The 20876-nt window shown below is 46.9% G+C and overlaps 1 protein-coding gene across 3 annotated transcripts in view; it reads left to right on the top strand.

The window, feature by feature from the left end:
- Positions 1 to 17501, top strand: part of ZFYVE26 (zinc finger FYVE-type containing 26) — a 70577-nt gene extending 53076 nt beyond the window's left edge. For all 3 annotated transcript variants that reach the window (XM_006056168.4, XM_006056169.4, XM_044924811.2), the window contains 10 exons: positions 2635 to 2782; positions 3006 to 3215; positions 4007 to 4225; positions 8335 to 8532; positions 9563 to 9762; positions 10501 to 10642; positions 10931 to 10990; positions 12157 to 12339; positions 13065 to 13109; positions 15416 to 17501. In XM_006056168.4, coding sequence (XP_006056230.3) covers positions 2635 to 2782; positions 3006 to 3215; positions 4007 to 4225; positions 8335 to 8532; positions 9563 to 9762; positions 10501 to 10642; positions 10931 to 10990; positions 12157 to 12339; positions 13065 to 13109; positions 15416 to 15619 — 1609 coding nt within the window. In that variant the 3' untranslated portion in view covers positions 15620 to 17501. The remainder of the gene's footprint in view (positions 1 to 2634; positions 2783 to 3005; positions 3216 to 4006; positions 4226 to 8334; positions 8533 to 9562; positions 9763 to 10500; positions 10643 to 10930; positions 10991 to 12156; positions 12340 to 13064; positions 13110 to 15415) is intronic.
- The last annotated feature ends 3375 nt before the right edge of the window (positions 17502 to 20876 follow it).

The following is a 20876-nucleotide window of genomic DNA, read 5'->3' on the forward strand; positions in this document are numbered from 1 at the left end:
GGGATATTAATGATATTTATTCTATATGGCTGTTATAAGGATAAAGTGTGAGTACTATAACCATATAAAGGGCTAAGAACTGGGCCTGTGTACTCCAAAAATGTCAGTTTTATTCTTATTAACAAACACCTGAAGGTTGAGAAAGGCAGAAAGAAGTGGGACAGAAAGTAGAAGGAAATATGTAGGAGTTAATTTTACTGCCTGATCAAGAGACAGAGGTTTCTATATCATTTTTCAAGTTGACAAAAAAAGAGGAATATAATATGTTAAATACAGTTTTTTAGATAACCATGTAAAGAACCAAAACTATACCAGTTTATCAGAAATGGGGGAGAAGAGAAGGAAAGAACAGAAACCATTCCATATAGCAAAAGGCAGAGTTAATGGCAAAAATCTTGAGATATCTGAATATTTCTCAAATATCAGAAATGTAAATGAAATACAGTCTTATTAAGAGAAAAAAGATACTCAGATTGTGGGGAGGCAGAACAAATTTAATAGTATGTCCTAAACTTCCTTCAAAATCCAGTACAGATGGAGGCAATATCCACTTTGGACTAAGCAAGCAGAAATTAAGGAGGGCCTTGCTTCAAGAGGATTCTCATCCACCCGTAGGTGTCTTGGGCTTGCTGGACACCTAACAGCAGTGATTCCAAATTGCACATTCTTTCCGCCCAACCCTGGAGTCCTCACATTAGCTGCATTTGTACCCAGTTGCTGACAACAGTAGATTCATCTCTCGGGTATTGAGAACTCCTGATTTGCAGAGTATTTTCCACTGTTTTAAATACCTTCTTCCAGTACACAAATTGTTGTCGTTCAGTTGCTAAGCTATGTCCAACTTTTTGCAACCCCATGGACTGCAGCACGCCAGACTTCCCTGTTCTTCACTGTCTCCCAGAGTTTGCTGAGACTCCTGTCCATTGAGTAGGTGATGCCATCCAACCATCTCATCTTCTGTCACCCCCTTCTCCTCCTGCCCTCAGTCTTTCCCAGTACCAGGGTCTTTTCCAGTGAGTCGGCGCTTTGCATCAGGTGGCCAAAGTATTGGAGCTTCAGCTTCAGTATCAGTCTTTCCAATGACTATTGATTTCCTTTAGGATTGACTGGTTTAAACTCCTTGCAGTCCAAGGGATGCTCAATAGTCTATAGACAAATAATGTTTAAAGACAGAAGCTCAAACCACCTATTACACGTATCTAGTCAGAGAAGGCAATGGCAACCCACTCCAGTGCTCTTGCCTGGAAAATCCCATGGACGGAGGAGCCTGGTAGGCTGCAGTCCATGGGGTCGCTGGGAGTCGGACATGACTGAGCGACTTCACTTTCACTCTTCACTTTCATGCATTGGAGAAGGAAATGGCAACCCACTCCAGTGTTCTTGCCTGGAGAATCCCAGGGACGGAGAAGCCTGGTGGGCTGCTGTCTCTGGGGTCACACAGAGTCGGACACGACTGAAGCGACTTAGCAGCAGCAGCAGCAGTACATGATGATACCAAACTTGCTTTTACACACTGTACCATCCCCTGCCCTACCCCCGCTCATTGAGACTCACTCATGTGCTGAATCCCTTTCCAGGGAAATCAGTGGACAAGTCAGGATCCATGGAGAGGTTTTGATAGAATCTGATACAAGATCAAGAACCTTGAGTATAGGCCTGTCTCAGGTAGGATCACACAGAATGATCCCAGACAGCTTTCTGGAGTCTGTCTTTAAAAGGTTTTTGCAATCACCAGATATTCGGAGTAAGATCAGAGGCAGCAGTCCTAGTAACAGTATCCATCCTTGACCCAGATAGAGGATGTCAAGTCCAGGGCACTAGAATCCAAGTGAAAAGCCAGGAGGCCCCTGCCCAGCAGCACTCCAGAGGATGGTAGTGCTGTGACCTCCATACTGACTGGAGGTGCAGACCCCTGATACAGTCTGTATGTGCTCTCCCACATAGGCTTCCAGAGAACCAAAAAGCAATGGGTAGCCTGTGAGCTCCTAACGTTCAATGTAAAGGCCTTGCCTCAAGTAGACCTGAGTGTTCCAGAACGTCCCTACTCCACATATTGATAGCTAACATTTAATGAGTTCCTAAAAGCTTCCTGGGGGGGGCTTCCCTGGTGGCACAGATGGTAAAGAATCTGCCTGCAGTGCAGGAGACCTGGGTTCGATCCCTGGGTTGGGAAGATCCCTTGGAGAAGGAAATGGCAACCCACTCCAGTATTCTTGCCTGGAGAATTCTGTGGACAGAGAAACCTGGCAGGCTACAGTCCATAGGGTCACAAAGAGTTGGACACCACTGATCGACTAACACTACATCTACCGCAATCTACTGCAAAGCTCCAGATACCATCCTAAGTCTTTTCCTTCAGTTATTTCATTTTATCCTTAAAACTCCCTGTTATATCCATTTCACAGATGAGTAGATTGAGGCAGAGAAAGGTTAGCTAACTTGCCTAAGATCATAGAGCCACCAAGAGATCAAGTTGAGAATCAGAAAGTCTGACTCCAGCGCCTATTCGCCCATGTACCTCCCAATTCGCATGATCCCATTTCACATTAAAAATGAAATAGGAAACCTTGAAGCAGCACTGTTCCTGGGAGGACCCTGGGGAGCCTCACTGCCATGCCCTTTTCCTCCTGATAGCTACATCAGCAAGGTCGATGTGCTGAATATTTTAGTTGCTGCCGCCTATCGCCACGTGCCATCTCTGGATCAGATCTTGCAACCGGCTGCGGTAACCAGGCTCAGGAACCAGCTCTTGGAAGCTGAGTACTACCAACTGGGTGTTGAGGTGAGGCACAGAGCTGATGTCTGCCCCAATGAGTTACTTCCTCCACTTTTCCTTGGCCACGGAGAATGTCTAGGGCATGACCACTTTGTCAGTGTGGGAGTCATGGCGGTGGGGTGGGGTGGGGTAGGGGAGATGATTGACAACCACGGGATAGTATCAGTCTTTGGGACCCTCAGGCCTGGCTGCAAGTCCTTTTCCCTAAAAGGAGCGGTTTTTCCTCCAGGTCTCCACAAAGACTGGCCTTGATCCCACCGGGGCATGGCATGCTTGGGGCATGGCCTGCCTCAAAGCTGGGAACCTCACAGCTGCACGGGAGAAGTTCAGCCGCTGCCTGAAGCCCCCTTTCGACCTCAGTCAGCTAAGTCATGGCTCAAGACTGGTACAGGAGGTGGTTGAGTACCTGGAGTCCACAGCGAGGCCACTCCTATCTGTGGTAAGAGCACAGCAGGCACAGGCTGGGCTCAGGGGAACAGCAAGGCCCCAGAGCAGTAATGGCCTGGGAAGAAGATCAGCTTCCGTCCCAATGACAGTGCAGCCCTGGCCCAGAGCTGTCCAGTTTGGATTTCCTTCTTTCCAATGTATGTGGTTCCTTTTCCAAGAAAGTCGCCTAGTCATGTCCTACTCTTTGAGACCCATGGACCTGCTGCACGCCAGGCTTCCCTGTCCCTCACCATCTATGTGATTAGATAAGTCATAAACAGTCAAATTTCCAACAACAAAAAGAATTATTTTAAAGACATGAAAATCACATATAATCCCATATCCAGACTTAAGCCGTATTTAGATTTTGGCGACTTTTCTGTTATGTTTTTGAATTAAATTGCTGTTGTATAGTAGATAGGGTTCCACAGGTGGTGCTAGTGGTAAAGAACATGCCTGCCAATGCAGGAAATTCGGGTTCAATCCCTGGGTCAGGAAGATCCCCTGGAGGAGGGCACGGCAAGCCACTCCAGTATTCTTGCCTACAGAATCCCCCATGGACAGAGGAATCTGGCGGGCTACAGTCCATAGGGTCGCAAAGAGTCAGACACGACCGAAGTGACTTAGCACAGCATGGCATACGGTTTATAATGTGTAGAATTTTATATCCTGCCTGTTTTTTACCTTTAACACTATACAAGAGAGCATTTTTCCATATTGTTAAGCGTTTTTTGAAAGCAGCGTTTCCAGAGGCTGCTGAGAACTCTCTGGGTCCCTTGTTCCCTCTCTGTCCTCTCTTGGCAGCAAGATGATGATTTCTTGGCCACCTTGAAAGAGCTGGAAGCAACCCTCCGGACCCAGAGCCTCTCTCTGGAAGTGATTCCTGAAGGGAAGATCCTGAACAACACCTACTACCAAGAATGCCTGTTCTACCTGCATAGCTACAGCACCCACCTGGCCATCATCAGCTTCTATGTGAGGCACAGCTGTCTGCGGGAAGCCCTGCTGCACCTGCTGCACACGGTGGGCCCCTCAGACACCCTCGCACGCAGTGCCTGCCTTGCCCACCTGGCTTGGCCTGCCCAGCTTTCAGGGAGCAATAACCCCCCTTAACGCTACCCCAGGGTTCAGCTGTAGGATCATCTCAGGCAGAGTCAAGTCCAAATGGCAAATTCTAGGGATTTCCCTGGCGGTCCAGTGGTTGGGACTCTGCACTTTCACTGCCGAGGACCCAGGTTCAATCCTTGTTCAGGGAACTAGGATCTTGCGAGTTGTGTGGCGCGACCAAAAAAAAAAAAAAAAAAAAAACTGCAAATGGCAAATTCTCTCTACACAAATCATGTTTGGACGAGCATGCAAAAGTCTTAACCTGGATCCTAGATTGCTCTTCTCACTGGCAATGACAAATTTCATCCCTTCTTCCAGAACATACAGCAGAACTAAATAATAGCTGAGAATGTGGGCTCTGGAACGAGATGCTTGGTATGAGTGGTATGACCTTGGGCAAATTGCTTAACTTCTCTCTGTTTCCACACACTTCCCACCTGCCCTGGATTATGTCCTGCTGCTGACCCAACTGCACATCCACTCCGAGTTGTCATCACAAAGCCCAGGAAGCACCCTAAAACACAGATCCTAAGTTTGGCCCCAAGCATCTTACGGGAGGAGAGAGTATGCTCTGCTTTGTTCCTCTGATGTCCTCTGCTCTCCTCTCACAGGAGGCAAAGGTGAAGTGTGTGATTCCTTGGAGCTATTGTTAAGCCAAGTCAAAACTCCATTTCACCATGACTCTTTGACCTTCTCTTTTTTTATCTGAATGTCCCATGAAGTTTTTCTGAGGGAAAAACTGATTCATACCAAATTGCATATAAAATTAAAGAAACTTGAGTTTTACTTTAATTTTAGTCTGCTGCCCTCATCCAAAATGGTAGCCAATGAAAATTTACAAGTAGACATACCTTCTCGAATATCTCCAAGTGAGTCAGCAGAACAGAGTCCTGGTAACCCCACCCTTACAGGGTGTTGGAGACGCAGGTTTGATCTCTGGGTCAGGAAGATCCCTTGGAGGAGGAAATGGCAACCCACTCCAGTTTTCTTGCCTGAAAAATCCCATGGACGGAGGAGCCTGGCAGTTTACAGTCCATGGGGTCGCAAAGAGTCGGACACGAATGAGCACACACACAGGACACAAAAGGGAGATGTTTTCACTCCTGCCTTAGCTACTGTGTCTTAACCGGGTGTCAAGAATATTGTAAAAGTTATGTTATTTGGTCTTCAATTGCTAATTGTTTGTTCAGTTTCCAAATGAGTTTTGAGATAAAGCTGCTTTACCTCACCCAGTTCTGTTTCTTCTGATGACCAGTCCAGAGAGTTAAGCTGCTTACTTACTTATCTTGGTAAAAGCTGACGACAGCTTTGCCCCTTCTTCTTCTTTCTGTCTCCTGTAATCACAACTACCCTTGAAGTGGACTATCTTACTTTCTCAAGCAGGTGGAGAACAACAGGAAAAAAAAAAAACATTGTGAAAACTACAACTGAATGCCTAGAGCATGGAAGATGCTCATTCCCTGTCTTTCATCCCTGAGAGAGCTTTCTAAAACATAGTACATGTTATTTATGGTGTTCATAATTCATGTGATTCCTTTCTGTAAAAGGCCTTCGGTGGATCCCCATGGCTGTAAGATGAAGTCCACGTTCTTTAGCATGAATGCAGAACACAATAGGATCAGGTCCCCTTATTTCTCCAGTTAACTTTCACCACAAATCCTGTCTATGATCTGTATTCCAGACTTGCCAGATTGCTTAAATTTTCCTAATAGTACCACGCCCTTTCTTAGCTCCAGGAGTCTGCATTGCTGTTTCCCCTCCCTAGGATGCCCTGCCCCTCCTTGTTTTCTTGGAGAACTCCTGTTTGTCCTTCTAGACCCTCTCTGTTGAGCATTCACCTCTTCCTATATACCACTGCTGTGCCTAGAACCTAGGTTTCTTATTGCTTTTATCCCAGTGGATTGCAGCTATTTCTTTACAATTGTGTCTTCCCATCTGGACCGAGAAGGCCCTTACTTCCCTTACCTGCTATCTTCAGGCACCTGTCCTAATGCCAGTGAATGAGTGGATGAAATGAAAGTTCTTAAGGGGTTGCTCTTCTGAGATATTGTACCTTTCCAGTGCAGCTGATCTCCCTACTTCTTAAAGTGTGTCCTACAACTTTTAGGTTAGGTCTGAGTGTTCAGGAAAAGCCAAAATTAGGAAAGAAGCCACTCGCCCACTGTGGATGTTCTAAAGCCCAGATCCTCTCCACTTCTAAACAGCTTGTGCCCAGTGCTTCAGGGCCAGCATGGTTGTACTGCCATGAGTTTGTAGCTATCCTTCACTTCTCATCACTTACTCATAATCTAAAGTCTAAATGGCCAAATGATTTTCTTTTCTATGACTATGCAATGAGGGGGTATGATTCAGGGTCTCTGAACCACAGATGAACTTCAGAATTGAGTAGATTAGTGAGTGTGTACACTTTCCTGATGAGATCCATGATATTTATCATTTATTCATTCACCCAAAAAATAGTTATTAAATGGCCAAGGGCTATTCTGGGCACCAGAAGTACAACAGTGAAGAAAAAAAAAGGCAAACCAAAAAAAATCTACTTTTATAAAACTTACATTATACTAGGGAGAGAGACAATAAACAAGATAAAATATATAGTGTAGGTGACAAGTAATAAGAATAAAGTAGAGGAGAGGGAAGAGGCGAATTGTACGATTGTAGACAGGATGTCTGGACAGGTGACATCTGAGCGAAGGCTTAAAGTAGGTGGGGAATGAACCATGCAGATTGTGGAAGAAGCACAGTCCAGGTGGAGGGAGTCAGTCACAAGGGCAAAGCCAGGGTGGCTTAAGCAGAGTGAGCTGGGGAAAGGGTGGTAGCAGGTAAGGTCAGAAACCTAATAGGGCCCAGATCATATAGGGCCTTGCAGACATTATGAGGACTTGAGCTTTGTGCTGCGTGAGAAGGAAAACCTTTGGAAGATTTTGAGCAGAGAAATAATGTGATCTAACTTATGTTTTTAACCAAATCACTTGGGTTGATTGACGTTAGGCAAAAAAGAGGCAGGAGGTAAAAGAGGAAGACCAGGGAGAAGGCCATTGGGATCATTCAGGCAAGTGGTGCCCATGACATGGACCAGGGTGGTACATGAGGTGGTGAGAAGTGGTCAATTACATATAGATTCTGTGTATATTTGAGGTGGAGCCAATAGAATTTGGTAATGACTTCTATGTTGCAAGGTAAGAAGAAGATGGTGAAGGCTTTTGGCCTGAACAAGTAGAAGAATAAAATTGCCATCTGAGAAAGGGAAGACTGCAGAAAGAGCAGAGTGAGGAGAAACAATCAAGGGTGCAGTTTTATATCAGTATGTATTCTCTAGATACCCAAGAGGACTTTTTGGGTCGGCAATTGAATATAATTTAGATATACAGTTCTGGAGTTCAGGAAGAATAAACAGGCTAGAAATAGAGATTTAGATATAATCAGCAAATAGCTAGATTTAAAGCCCTGAAACTTATAAAAATCAAAAGAGTGACTAAAAGAAAAGAGGATCTTCCTAAGCCCTGGGGAGCTTAGGAGGAATCAACAAAAGAGATAGAGAAGGACTAACCAGAGAAATAGAATGAAAACCTGGCAGGGATGGTATCCTGGGAGCCAAGTAAAGACAGTTTTTCAAGGAGCAAGCCACCAGCTATCAGCAGCTATTGACAGGATAGGTGGAAAATAAGGTCTAAGAATTTTAGATTTAACAAAGTAGAGGTCTTCGGTGACCTAAGGGGCAGTTGCAATGGAGGTGTAGGTATAAAAGCTGGATGAGAGTGAGTTCAAGAGACAATCACAGGAGAGGAATTAGAGACTGGGGGTGTAGATAACTCTGTCAAGGAGCTCTTCTGTACAGAGAAGGAGAGAAGCAGTCACTGGAGTGGGATTCTCAAAGGGATCCATCTGTGATGCACAAAAAAGGTTAAGTAGCATCCCTATATGAGAATGTGGAGGGTTGTGAGTGGAAGGAAACTCAGAATGGATCCTAAGCAGTGCCAGAACCAGGCTCAAGACTTCTGACTTGTTGCTTTGCCCTGCTCCAGGAGAGTCCCCCAGAAGTCTTCATAGAAGGCATTTTCCAGCCAAGCTATAAAAGTGGGAAGCTACACGATTTAGAAAACCTCCTAGAATCTATTGACTCATCCTTGGAAAGCTGGGGAAAGTACTTGATTGCTGCCTGCCAGCATTTACAGAAGAAGAACTACTACCACATCCTGTATGAGCTGCAGCAGTTTATGAAGGTAACAACAGCCCCATCCTGCCTGCTACCTCTGTCCCTGCAGCCTTGCCACTGAGGTGGGTCTGCGCAGGATAAGGGAACAAGACTGTCACTTGGTCCCTAGACTTGCTCCTTGACTCAGCAACAACAAATCCATGTTGCTCTGAGGCATTCTTATGTAATATCAGGATTTCCATTCTCATCCCAAAGAGGCAAACTTTAATCTTGTGAGTAATGGCATTCTTCAGAATTCAGGAAATATAAAGATTAAAAAGGAGAGGGATATGGTAGTTTCTAGATAAACATGGGGTGTGAATGCAGAATTCATAAGGAAGGGTAGAGAAGTATTTGTAGAGAAGATGCACGAAAGGAGAGGGATCATGTTTCTTCCAGTCTGTGAGGGTGGCCAATACTAAGTCACAGAGACATTGAATGATTCAAAGCCAGAGTGAAAGTGATGGCAAGTCAAATGGAGTATCTTAAGTCTCCTTTTTTTTTATATAATTGTTACTTTATGCCATTGTCTTTTTTTTTTTTTTTTAAACTTGAAACACTGTATTAGTTTTGCCAAACATCAAAACGAATCCGCCACAGGTATACATGTGCTCCTTTTTAAAGATCTCTTTTGTGGTGAAATAATGTCCCACCCAAGAGTGTGGCCAGCTGCTTCCCCCATGGCTCAGCAGGTAAAGAATCCTCCTGCAATGCAGGAGACACCAGACACGCAGTTTCAATCCTTGGGTCAGGAAGATCCCCTGGAGGAGGAAATGGCAACCCACTCCAGTGTTCTTGCCTGGAGAATCCAATGGATGGAGGAGCCTGGCGGGCTACAGTCCATGGGGTCGCAGAGTCAGACACGACTGAGCACACACATAGCCCACAAGGCTGCAGAAACAAGAACCCAGCCAGTCAGTTGACTTTTGGATCTCTTGGGCCTCTGAGGGAAGGGGTGCTGGCAACCAGACATCCTGGGTGGAATTCAGATCAGAATTCTCCCCGCATCCCCATCCTCCAAGCCTCCTTTGACCCGAACGTTCATTTTCCTCTTCCAGGACCATGTGCGGGCCGCCATGACCTGTATCCGGTTCTTCACTCACAAAGCAAAGACGTACACGGAGCTGGGAGAGAAGCTCTCTTGGCTGCTGAAAGCCAAGGACCACCTGAAGATCTACCTCCAAGAAACCTCCCGGCGTAGCGGAAGGAAGAAAGCCACCTTCTTCCGAAAGAAGATGGCGGCGTCTGATGTGTCGAGGTAGCTCAGGGTTCAGGGAACAGTTGGGGCGGTGCAGAAGGGCTGGAACCGGGAGGACTGTTGGTGATGAAGCCGCCCTCGCCCATCTCTGAAATCGTGGGAAACGAACATATACACCTGATAGGAGTCATTCACGGATGATAGTGTCTGGTGTTAAGTCTCAAAAGTCTCCAGAGGAGCTTGGAGGAAAGGAGAGAGGGGAAGGGGCGGGGATTAGGCTCACCCGTGACAATCAGACTAAACCCCTACCCCATGCAAGAGGCAAAAGAAGTCCTGGGTGACCCTTCATCTCAATCTTACGTCAAAGCACTCTCCTTCCTTGAGGTGCATCAGGCACACTGGCTCCTCGGCACCCTGAGTCCTTCCCTCCTCACAGCCTTTATGCTGAGAACACAGCATCTGAAGTGAATGCTCGCTGTCACTGTTTTTTCCTTCACAGTCCCAATCGCTAGGTGCCTTGGTGGGTTTATTCCCTCCACAGCTCTCCTCTAGCCTCTGGGGCCAGGATTCACGTCTGTCTCAACCTCTGTTGTTAGCAGCATACCGTGCTCTGTAAACACTCGTCACCCCTTTTTGTCCTGTCGTAACTTCTCAGAGGGCCTTTTGGATCTCTTCCCTCCGCACCCTTTTCTCTTGCCCTTTTCATTGCCATCCTGTTATGACTTCTCAGTCCCCGCTGGTCCTAGTTACCCCCGAGTTCCCTCCTGAGGCCAGACTGTATGTCACCTGTCCCCACAGACACATGAACACCCTTCAGCTGCAGATGGAAGTGACCAGGTTCTTGCATCGCTGCGAAAGTGCCGGGACCTCCCAAGTCACCACCTCGCCTCTGCCAACCCTGTTTGGAAATAACCACATGAAAATGGATGTTGCCTGCAAGGTATGCCTGATGTCACAGGCCCCCGGCAGGCTGTTAAATGCTCATCACGCTTGGAATCGTCTGACCCTTTCAGTCGTTTGTTTGATGGCTGCCTCCCTGATGGAGTGTGAGCCCCAGAAGGCTGTGGCTTGAGTCCATTTTGAGGACTCTCGTATCCCTCATGCCTGTGCCCAGTAGAGTCTTCCCAGATATTTGTTGAATAAACGAATGAACGAGGGCCTTGTTCTTAACTGCGGGGCTGCTCCAGTCATTATTGTTTCTGTAAGCATGTTTCCCTCTCCTTTTCAGGTCATGCTAGGAGGGAAAAATGTAGAAGATGGTTTTGGAATCGCATTCCGTGTTCTGCAGGTATGACCGGATTACTCAGGTTTATACGAGCGGGGATCAGCACATGAGCACAGTTCTGTGAGAGATTATTCCTCAGAAAATTTTTATCCCGAGAAAAGTAGATTTATACTACATCAAGGATGAAAGCAACGAGGTGGCTGCTACAAAACTGGGTCAAGTTCGAGACTGAAGGCCACTTTGACAAAAGCCAAGCAACTGGTGACAAGTTCATCAAAACGTCAAATAAATACCTGAAACCAGGTCTACAACAGTTCACCACAGCTCTCCTCCCTGCAGGGGAGCATGGCTGGAGGAGGTGATGGTGGGGGGAGAGGTCCTATTCAGTGGGAGGGGGCCCCTGGCAACAAGAGCTGCCCCTCCATCCTTCATCTGCCCACGGGCCAGCTCGAGGCATACATTTTTTGTTGCTTGTGATAAGAGGACCCAGGTACAGCTGTGGCACTGGAGCAGGATGGAGCAGGGAGCTAAGACCGTGAGAAACCAGACCACCCCGACTCCACACTGACACAGAGGCACCCAGAGGCCCCTCCCTCTCCAGGCACGCAGGGTCTTAATTAACACTGTGCTCATCTCAAGGATCAAAGACAGCAAGCAATCCAATCTGACAGATCTCTTTTTTCCCACCCATTTTTGGTGTTGGACAAAGCTCTCCATACACAGATACCCCCGTGGGCAGGCAGAGTGACAGCTCCTATCAGACCCCAAAGCAACAAAGTATTTATCCAGTAGTTTCTAGATCATCCGCCCTTTGGGGAATTGGTCTGTCTCCTAACACCACAGCCTCTCTTCTCAGAGCACCTGGTGTCCCGGGCAGCCAGTATCAGCCCCCAGAATCCATTTTCCAAGAGACGGTTGACTTGTTAGAGGGAGAATGAGCTGGTCTCGGGCATTTGATTAGAATATCTTCAGGCAGTGATGCGGCAGCAAGTGAGATGAACCAGCGTGGATCTCAAAGTCCCAGTTTCCATGCTTGCTTCCCAAACGTCTGCCAGACTCCAAAAGAGGAACCTTCTGCTGGTTGTCTGCTTATGTATGTTTCTACTGGGACTGCAGTCAATTTGGCGTGTCTGCCCCAAGCCCGTTCGGAGCTCTGTGAATGTCACCTTCCTTCCCCCAGCTGTGGAGTCCCTGCCTCCCTACCCTTGTCATCCTGTGTTCTGTTCCAGGACTTCCAGCTGGATGCCGCCGCTACCTACTGCAAGGCCGCCCGGCAGCTGGTGGAGAGGGAGAAGTTCGGTGAGATCCGACAGCTGCTCAAGTGCGTCAGCGAGTCGGGCATGGCGGCCCAAAGCGACAGGGACACCGTCCTCCTCAACTGCGTGGAAGCGTTCAGGAGGATTCCCCCCCAGGTACGCCCACCCCAGACCTCGGCTCCTGCATCTGTTTCAGTGTCTTCACATCCCCGTCTTTTTTTTTCTCTTCCCCATCATGTACCCGAAACTCTACAAGATCCCTCTGTCTTTCTGACCCCTCTATAATAATGGCCTTACGCTAATCAACCCTTCCCTGGAAAGAAAATTCACGGTACGTATCCAGAAGCCGCCCCCTAAGCATCCCGTTGTCTGATGTTATTGACACCTGGAAGTGTCTGCGGACAGACGGAGTTGAGTTTCTCCCAGGGATTGTAGATGAGGTCAGTGTGGGCCTGCAGGTGGCATGTCACCTGCAAAACTGTCCCCTGATGGCTTTGTAGGATGAACAGACACATCATTCATGAAAGCCAAGGAAAAGGTTTTGATCTGATGTTGATTCTCAGATTCCCAAGCTTAGTGTTATCATTAGATTTCCTCTGTTGCTCTGATAGCAGGAGTTGAGGTGTTTTGTTTTTTTTTATTTTGGCCACACCACAAGGCTATCAGGATCTCATTTCCCCAACCAGGGACTGAACCTGGGCTCTCGGCAGTGAAAGCACCGAGTCCTAACCACTGGACCACCAGGATTTCCCAGGAGTTGAGTTTATAAGGAAGGGTCAGGCAGGCATCCCCAGTCAGAGTCAGAAGGGCTGGGCTGAGACGGAGTTGAGCCCCGGCTCCCATGCCCCGTCTCACAACTGCTGTGTCTCTGTCCCGCACAGGAGCTGGAGGGCCTGATCCAGGCGATACACAGTGACGACAACAAGGTGAGCAGAGTTGTCTCCTCATCCAGTAATGCTCGGGAACAGCCCTTTGGAGTTGCCTTGTCACCTTCACCCCTCACGTGCTACGACAGTTCCATTCAACCCCTATCTCGCCCTCTTTATTATCAGAGGTGGGGCCGGGACCCAGAGAAGGGCGTAGAAGGGAGGGAACATGTAGAGAACATGAGAAAGAACCCTGACCACATGAGCCTTGGCCCTCTCTCTTCTGTACCCCCAAGACATACAGGCCTTTCCACTCTCCCCATTTTCCATGGAGGTTTTCTCTCCCATCCCGAGGAAATCCTCACTTGCAGCTTGTCTCACTGAATAAGGTTCTCAGAGTGAACAGGCATCTCTTTATCCTAAAGGGGCGAGGGTACCCTCTACGGCAGGGAAAAAACCCAGCCAGCCCTTTGACCAACAATGCCTGTTAGTGCCTTGGTCTCCAGAACAGGCCTTTCCCCTGAGGCCCGCACCTGCTTCCTGTTGCATAGGAAATGGATAGACTAAAAGTATTCCCAGTTGCTCCAGTTTGTGGCTCACCATAGGCTCAATCCATCTGCCATTCAGAGGAAGGCCTGCAGGCCAGGAGAGGCATGAGAAAACCCAGCCAGCCCGCCCTGGCCACTAGCAGCGGAATCCTCCGGCAGCTGAGTGCCTCGTGAAGAAAACTCATGTTAGCAAACAACTTCTTATACACTACCACATTGCTGCTCCCCATGGTGGTATTGCTATTTCCTGAACTGAATTTCCAGGGCATGTTTCATTCGAGGGTTTAGGGAGGATCTGTTCTTAACATTTCTTCATCTAATTCTGCAAGATCCTGATGCGATCCTATGAAAAGGATGGAATTCTGACATCCCAAAATGTGAAAAATTCCTTTTCTAGAATCAGACTGAGAACCTGACAGCCAGGCCTGATACCCAGGCTTCTTGATTCTCAGACTGTGTGTGGCTCTTTTCTAAGCCTTCAGGGACCTCCTGCTCAGTAGGACAGAGCCTTTGTCCCTGGAAAAGATGGACCCTGGAATCTCTACCATCATTGTTAACTTATTCAGGTTTTTTCTTCTGTTAGTCGCTGTTCTAACACACAAGATCTAAGGCCACAAGATCTTGCCGTAAAAGAGCTTCATTCAGTTTTTATTCCAGACTTTCTGGAAAAATGCCCTTCTCTAGGTAGGGAGTTTTGCCTGTCGACTTGGTGATATTCTGTTCAATGTACACTGGTGCCAAGTGGAGCTGAAGGCCTGGGTGAGAGCAAACATCCCAGAGCAGCAGGTGGATTAACCAGACCAGAGCTCAGAATGTGCCAGCCATCTTGCAGCTGTCGATTATCTGTAATTGAGCTTAGAAAAGGAAGACTTTAGTGACTGAAGTAAGAAAAGAAGGTAGAGCTTTGAAACATGAAGAGGGGAGTCCTCTCCAACCACCAGGAGGACTGTCATGGCAAAAGGCAGCTGCTGGCCTGGAGGTCTGAGGCAGCTCACCAGGACCTTGCCATTTGCTAGCCTGGAGCCCTGGCTAACCAGGGAGGTGCAGGTGGGGTCAGGGCAGGGAAGGAAGGGGCTCTCATCTCCCTTATGCTAGGAACTCATGAGATGGAGTGTGTCCAGAATGCAGGAAACTAGACTGCCTCTGATGCAAACAGCAAGTAAGGTCAATCTGGGGCCACCCCTTAATTAGACTTTTTTCTAATTGTATATCTGTGTTTCTTTTCCCAAGCTTCCTGGTAGAAGATTTTTAACTAAGCAGGTCGAAGAAAAATAGAGAAAGGGGCCCTATGGGCCAATTGTAGAGGGCAGGTGTGATGACTCATTCATTCATTCATTCATTCACTTCATGCACATTCATGGAACACCCACATGCCCGGCCCTGTGCTTGGCTCCAGGAATGGTTAGAAAAAGCAGACACTTTTCCTGCCCTCCTAGTCAGGGAGACAGACATCAATCAAATAATCACCCAAATAACCACAAAAACCAGTTTGTCAGCAGTGAGGCCTGGAGAAAGCTGGAGAGCCCAGGAGAGTGACGAGGGCCTTGAAGGGAGTAGATAGAGGCCAGGCTCTGCCTGCCTGCCTTCTGCTTTTTAAAATTCTTGTCTTATTTATAATAACTTTTACACTGTACAGTAATACAGTATAATAGCTTAGTGTCCAGAATATTTAAAGAGTGGCCATAACGTAATAAAAGGCAAGAACCCAGTTACTGGTAGGTGAGAAGTGCTGTCTTGTCTCTCTTCGCGGCCCTGTGTGCTTCTTGGTGACTTGCAGTGATGGTTTCCTTCCGGCCGTCTCTCACACCCAACTGCCAGGTTCAGGCCTACCTGATGTGCTGCAAGCTGCGTTCTGCCTACCTGATCGCCGTGAAGCAAGAACACCCTCGGGCCGCGGTCCTAGTCGAGCAGGTGCAGCAGGCCGCCAAGAGCAGCGGGGACGCAGTGGTGCAAGACATCTGCTCCCAGTGGCTTCTGACGAGCCGCAGCCGGGGTGCCCATGGTTCGGCCTCCAGAAAGTGACCCTGGCTGCAGGGCCGGACAGCTGTGGGGCAGGAGTGATGGGCACACTTCCAGCTCTTTCCACCTGTGGGGCAGGACTTCCCTGGCTCCACCCCAGGTCGGAAAGAGCTGGAATTGGACCCAACCTGCCATCTTGAGCAAAGACAGGATCTTTCACGCAAGTGCCATGTTTCTGTAGAACTGTGGAGTCTGTGTGTGTGTTTGTCTGGAGATGGCCAGTTCTTTCTACCTCAGAGTGAGTGTGAGTGTGCACGCTCTTTGCGCTCATGTTTACGCCCAGGCATTTCTGAACAAACGAAGCTCTCCCCCACTGCAAAGAGGCACTTTACTTTCGACTTCTGCCTGTCTGAAAACCTTCCTGCGTTTTTGGTTCTTAACCCGGGCTCATCCTGTTTGTACACAGTCTCCTTGGTGTGGAGATGTTCCAGTAGCTTCTCGTGACTAGAAGGGTTTTTGACTGAGAATGATGGAGCTGCATCAGAGGCTTGCCTCTTTTTCCCCTCCTTCCCGTCCCCAGATGCAGAGATGGCTTTGGGGCAGGTGCTTCCTGTGGTGTGAAACCGTTCTGAGCATCTCTCGTCTCACAAGCACAAGAGTTACTGTGAGTCTTTGGAAAGTAGTCTGAACAGAAGAGTCCTCAGGTGCTGGCTTCTGAAAGCTGTGGCTGCCTGGCCACCTGATGGGAGTCTGCAGCCCCAGACATGGGCAGGAGGGGCACCATCGTGTTCATCCACAGGGAGAGAAAGGGGAACCTCTCCAAACAGCATTGCAGGAGAGTTGTCTACAAGCACAGAACTGGCTTTTGTCAATATTCCTGCTGCCACGTAAAAGAACGTGGCTTCCTTTTGGAGAGTCTGAGAGAGAAACAATAGCCAAGGTCCTGGGACCGAATGGCTAGACTTTGCCTGTTTGAGTTACAGTCCTATTTATGCCCCTTAAATTGGTTAAAAAATCGCTTCCTCTTCCCACCTGCTTCTCTTCAGTCTCTTCAGAACAGAAGGATGGACATGCAGAGACCCAGGATCATTGAGAAGGCAGTGCACTTCTTTGTCTTAACAGTGGGAGTCAAAGGTTCACTTTAAAGTTGGGCCTGAGGACAAGAGTTAAACAAGGGGATGATGAAGTAGGTCATGTCCAATTGATGAGCAACCAAATGAAGTGCTCCTTTATTTAATTAGTGTGGGCCTGTCTTCCCACTGGAGATCTGACAAGCTTTGGGGAAAGGTCTGCCCTAGTCCGTGATGTGAATTTGCAAATGAGGGGTGTGAAGAGAGCTCCACAGCTGCAGGCCTCCTACCAGCCAGAACTCAGCCTGTCAGCCTCACAGGGGCTGCTGAGAGGAACGGGAGCTAGAAGCCCAAGTCAGTATCTCTGGTGCTCAGAAACCCTGCAGATCTCCCTCTGAACCGGGTTTTTTAAATAGTGAACTTAACAACTCTAAGAGTATCTGTAGAAGTTCTGGTCCTCTGAGGGAGGGAAGAGATGGCAAAGAAAATACTAGACCCCGTTATGGGGAAGTTGGACAAGTGGCTTTTTCTTCTTTGAGTTGTAGAATGCATCTGTCTCCCAGGAAACGTTCCTCCCTGGCATCTGCTTGCCCTTCTGAGTCTGCCCTTTTTGCACTGAACTTGAGCACTTTATATTAAATGGATTGCAAATCTCACAGCCATTAATTTGAGATGTTAAGACCAGATTTTCCTGACATTTTCCTCTAATTAATTGAACTGTAAAATAGGCAACCATTGACTAGACTGACATAAGATGAGGCTAAGGGCCTTTGGGCATCAGGCTGTGATCTCCAGCAAAACAATTAACTAATGGGCAAGTCGACGGGTTGAATGTTTGACTATAAGCAAGTCACAATAAAATGTCTGTCCTACAAGTTCTTGGCTTCATGGCTCATTTGTGCTGTCTTGCTCTTATCTTTCCCTTCTTGCCTTGGGTTCTGTGTGGAGTGAAAAGGTGGGTGGGAAAGATGCAATAACCTTCAACTCTTGAACTTCTCAAAATGATTCCTGTTATAAGTCAGGCCTCTTGGGTTAAGATTTTTCTCAAATTTCCTAGGTGGCTCAGATGGTAAAGAATCTGCCTGCAATGCGGGAGAGCCAGGTTCAATCCCCAGGTTGGAAAGATGCACTGGAGGAGTGCATGGCATCCCACTCCAGTATTCTTGCCTGGAGAATTCCAGGGACAGAGGATTCTGGCAGGCTACAGTCCATGGAGTCACAAGGAGTCAGACACAACTGAAGCAACTAGGCACACACAAAAACCTACCAGTGTACTCTCTACCGCCAGGGATTTTTTTTTTTCTTTTTGCTTCATTAGAGTGGTGGGTGGACGTTGGTTATACATTCATCAGGTAGAGAAGGCAAGTGAAAAGTCCTTCCCATTCCTATCTCCTCAGCCCTCAGCCCCATCGCCTCCCAGAGGCTACCTGTGTGACCAGTTTCTTGTGTATAGTTTCAGAACTCTTTTATGCATATAGAAGCAATAATGACCGAAGTATTCTGTGGTGAAGATATGCCATAATTATTTAAGCAGTCTCTATTGACGGATAGTTTAGGTGGTTGCCATCTTTACCACAACAGATTATGCTGCAGGGAATTATCTTGTCTGGAATACCCTGGGTCAAAGACTTCCTGGCAGTCCAGTGGTTAAGACTCCACACTTCCAATGCAGGAGGTATGGGTTCTATCCCTGGTTGGAGAACTAGGATCCTGTATGCTGCATGGCATAGTCAAAAAATTTAAAAACCTCTGAACTAGAATACCCTGGGTCAGAGAATATGAGCATTTGGTGAGTGTTGTCAGTCACTTCCATAGAGGTCATGGTAATTACCTATCCCACCAGCAGTGAAGACAAGGACCTGCTTTCCCACACCCTTACCTCAACACTTAGCAAACTCTAGATCTGTGCCAGTCTGAGAATGAAAAATGGAACTCTGAAATTTTTTTTCAAGCTGGTTTTTTTTTTTTAATTCTACGTATCTTTTTAGTATCAACCAAACTGTGACTCTTTGAACCCAGGGGTCGGATCTTTGGGGAAAGTAGAACTCACACTGGGCTTGTCATTTTCTGGCCGCCCTCTTACAGCACCCGTGTGCAGAATGACACTTAAGCCACAGACAGGAGCTTTGCTACCGTTATCGTCTTTCCCCAGGAACGTGATCTCATCCAATATCTCATTTAAGAAAATTAACAAAACTTCAAACACACAACAAACAAAAAGTAATGATGAAAGTCGACCTGAAAACCCCCTGTTTGGGATCTAGCACGAAGATGCTTCAAACAAAGGAAATTAGAACACCCAAAGTAAATCTTAAGATAGAGGACCTGGACTGTTTAGAAACCTGAGACGCTCCAAATTTACTGGATATCTTTGGCTGGAGCTTTAAATGAAGTAGATCAAATGCTCTCAGATTCTTCATACTCAAGCAACCAAATAGCAACGGTCACCATAACCCTGAGGGAAACGGCCTGTCTTGGTCATCATCCTCTCTTCTTTAGTAATAATGTTAACTGACCCATCCTTGAAGCCTCCAATTCTTCTACAACAGATTTATTCAACATCTGGTTACTGAATGGCTTCTTTAGTGGGGTGCTTTCACACTCCTTATTTCTTCACGTTGTTATTTCTGCTTGGCGCTCTTCTTTCATCACCTCCGCTACCCCACCCTCCAATCTGCTGTTATCCAAAACCTTCCTTCAAGCCCATTTCTTTTATTTATTTATTTATTTATTTTGGCCACACCATTCAGCATGTGGGATCTTAGTTCCCTGACCAGGGATCAAACGTATATCCCTGGCAGTGGAAGTGCAGACTCCTATCCACTGGACCACCAGGGAATTCCCTTCAAACCGACTTCAAGTGCCTTGTCTACAAATTATTTGCTGCTCTGGCTATACTTCCTCTTCATCCCACTGAAGGACTAAAATCCTTCAAGGTCTCATCCATTCTTCCTTGACACTCATATACTCTCCTGAATAATCCTATAGCTTCAGCAATCATCTTCATTGGCATGAAGCTGATGATGAAGATGAAGCAATCATCTTCATCAGCAAGTTATAAACCAAATTTGCCTTCCTTAAGTTTTTTCCACATCAGATCCATCTTTGATTCTTTTCTGAAACTCACCCGGATGGCTGAACTGCCCCTAAAAATATTAGCATGTTCAAAATGGAACACAATCCTCTTCTACCCACAAACCTTCCTCCTTCAATGAATATTAGTATCGTCAATTAATTAGTATTAGTATTACTATTGTGAATGCCGCCTGGGTTAGAAACCTCAGGAGTTCTCTGTATTGACTCTTTCTTTTCCCTCATCATTCAATAAATATTCAAGTACCTACCATGCATCAAGCATATATCCTGTTGAAAGCCAAGACCTCCTATCCTGCTTTCCCAACTGAAGAACCTGGCCCTTCATCACCTTACTTCAGGTCCTTGTCACTTCCTCCTCTGACTGTTGCAGAAGCCTATTTTCTTCATCTCAAACACCTATCTAAAAGTTGCACCTCCAATCAACTCCATATTAACAGACAAAATACTTCTAGAAAAAATAACTTTTCTATGATCTTCAAGCATGGGAAGTCTTTCTAAGCAGATGTAAGTTCCAGAATCCTTGAAACATTTAATTATTGTTGTTCAGTCGCTCAGTTGTGTCCAACTCTTTGTGACCCCATGGACTGCAGCACACCAGGCTTACTTCCCTGTCCTTCACCATCTCCCAGAGCTTGCTCAAACTCATGTCCATTGAGTCGGTGATGCCTACCAACTGTCTCATCCTTTGTCGTCCCCTTCTCCTCCCGCCTTCAATCTTTCCCAGCATCATGATCTTTTCCATTGAGTCAGCTCTTCAGATCAGGTGGTCAAAGTATTGGAGCTTCAGCTTCAGCATCAGTCCTTCCAATGAATATTCAGGGTTGATTTCTTTTAGGATTGCCTGGTTTGATCTTCTCACTTTCCAAGAGACTCTCAAGAGTCTTCTCCAGCCCCACAGTTCGAAGGCATCAATTCTTTGGTGCTCAGCAGTTTTTTTTGTCCAGATCTCACATCCGTACATGACTACTGGTAAAACCATTGCTTTGACTATATGGACATTTGTCAGCAAAGTAATATCTCTGCTTTTTAATACGCTGTCTAGATTTGTCACAGCTTTTCTTCCAAGGAGTAAGCGTCTTTTAATTTCATGGCTGCAGTCACTGTCTGTAGTTATTTTGGAGCCCAAGAAAATCTGTCACTGTTTCCAGTGTTTC

Source organism: Bubalus bubalis, chromosome 11 (assembly GCF_019923935.1).
Source record: "Bubalus bubalis isolate 160015118507 breed Murrah chromosome 11, NDDB_SH_1, whole genome shotgun sequence".
In the NCBI taxonomy this organism is placed as follows: domain Eukaryota; kingdom Metazoa; phylum Chordata; class Mammalia; order Artiodactyla; family Bovidae; genus Bubalus; species Bubalus bubalis.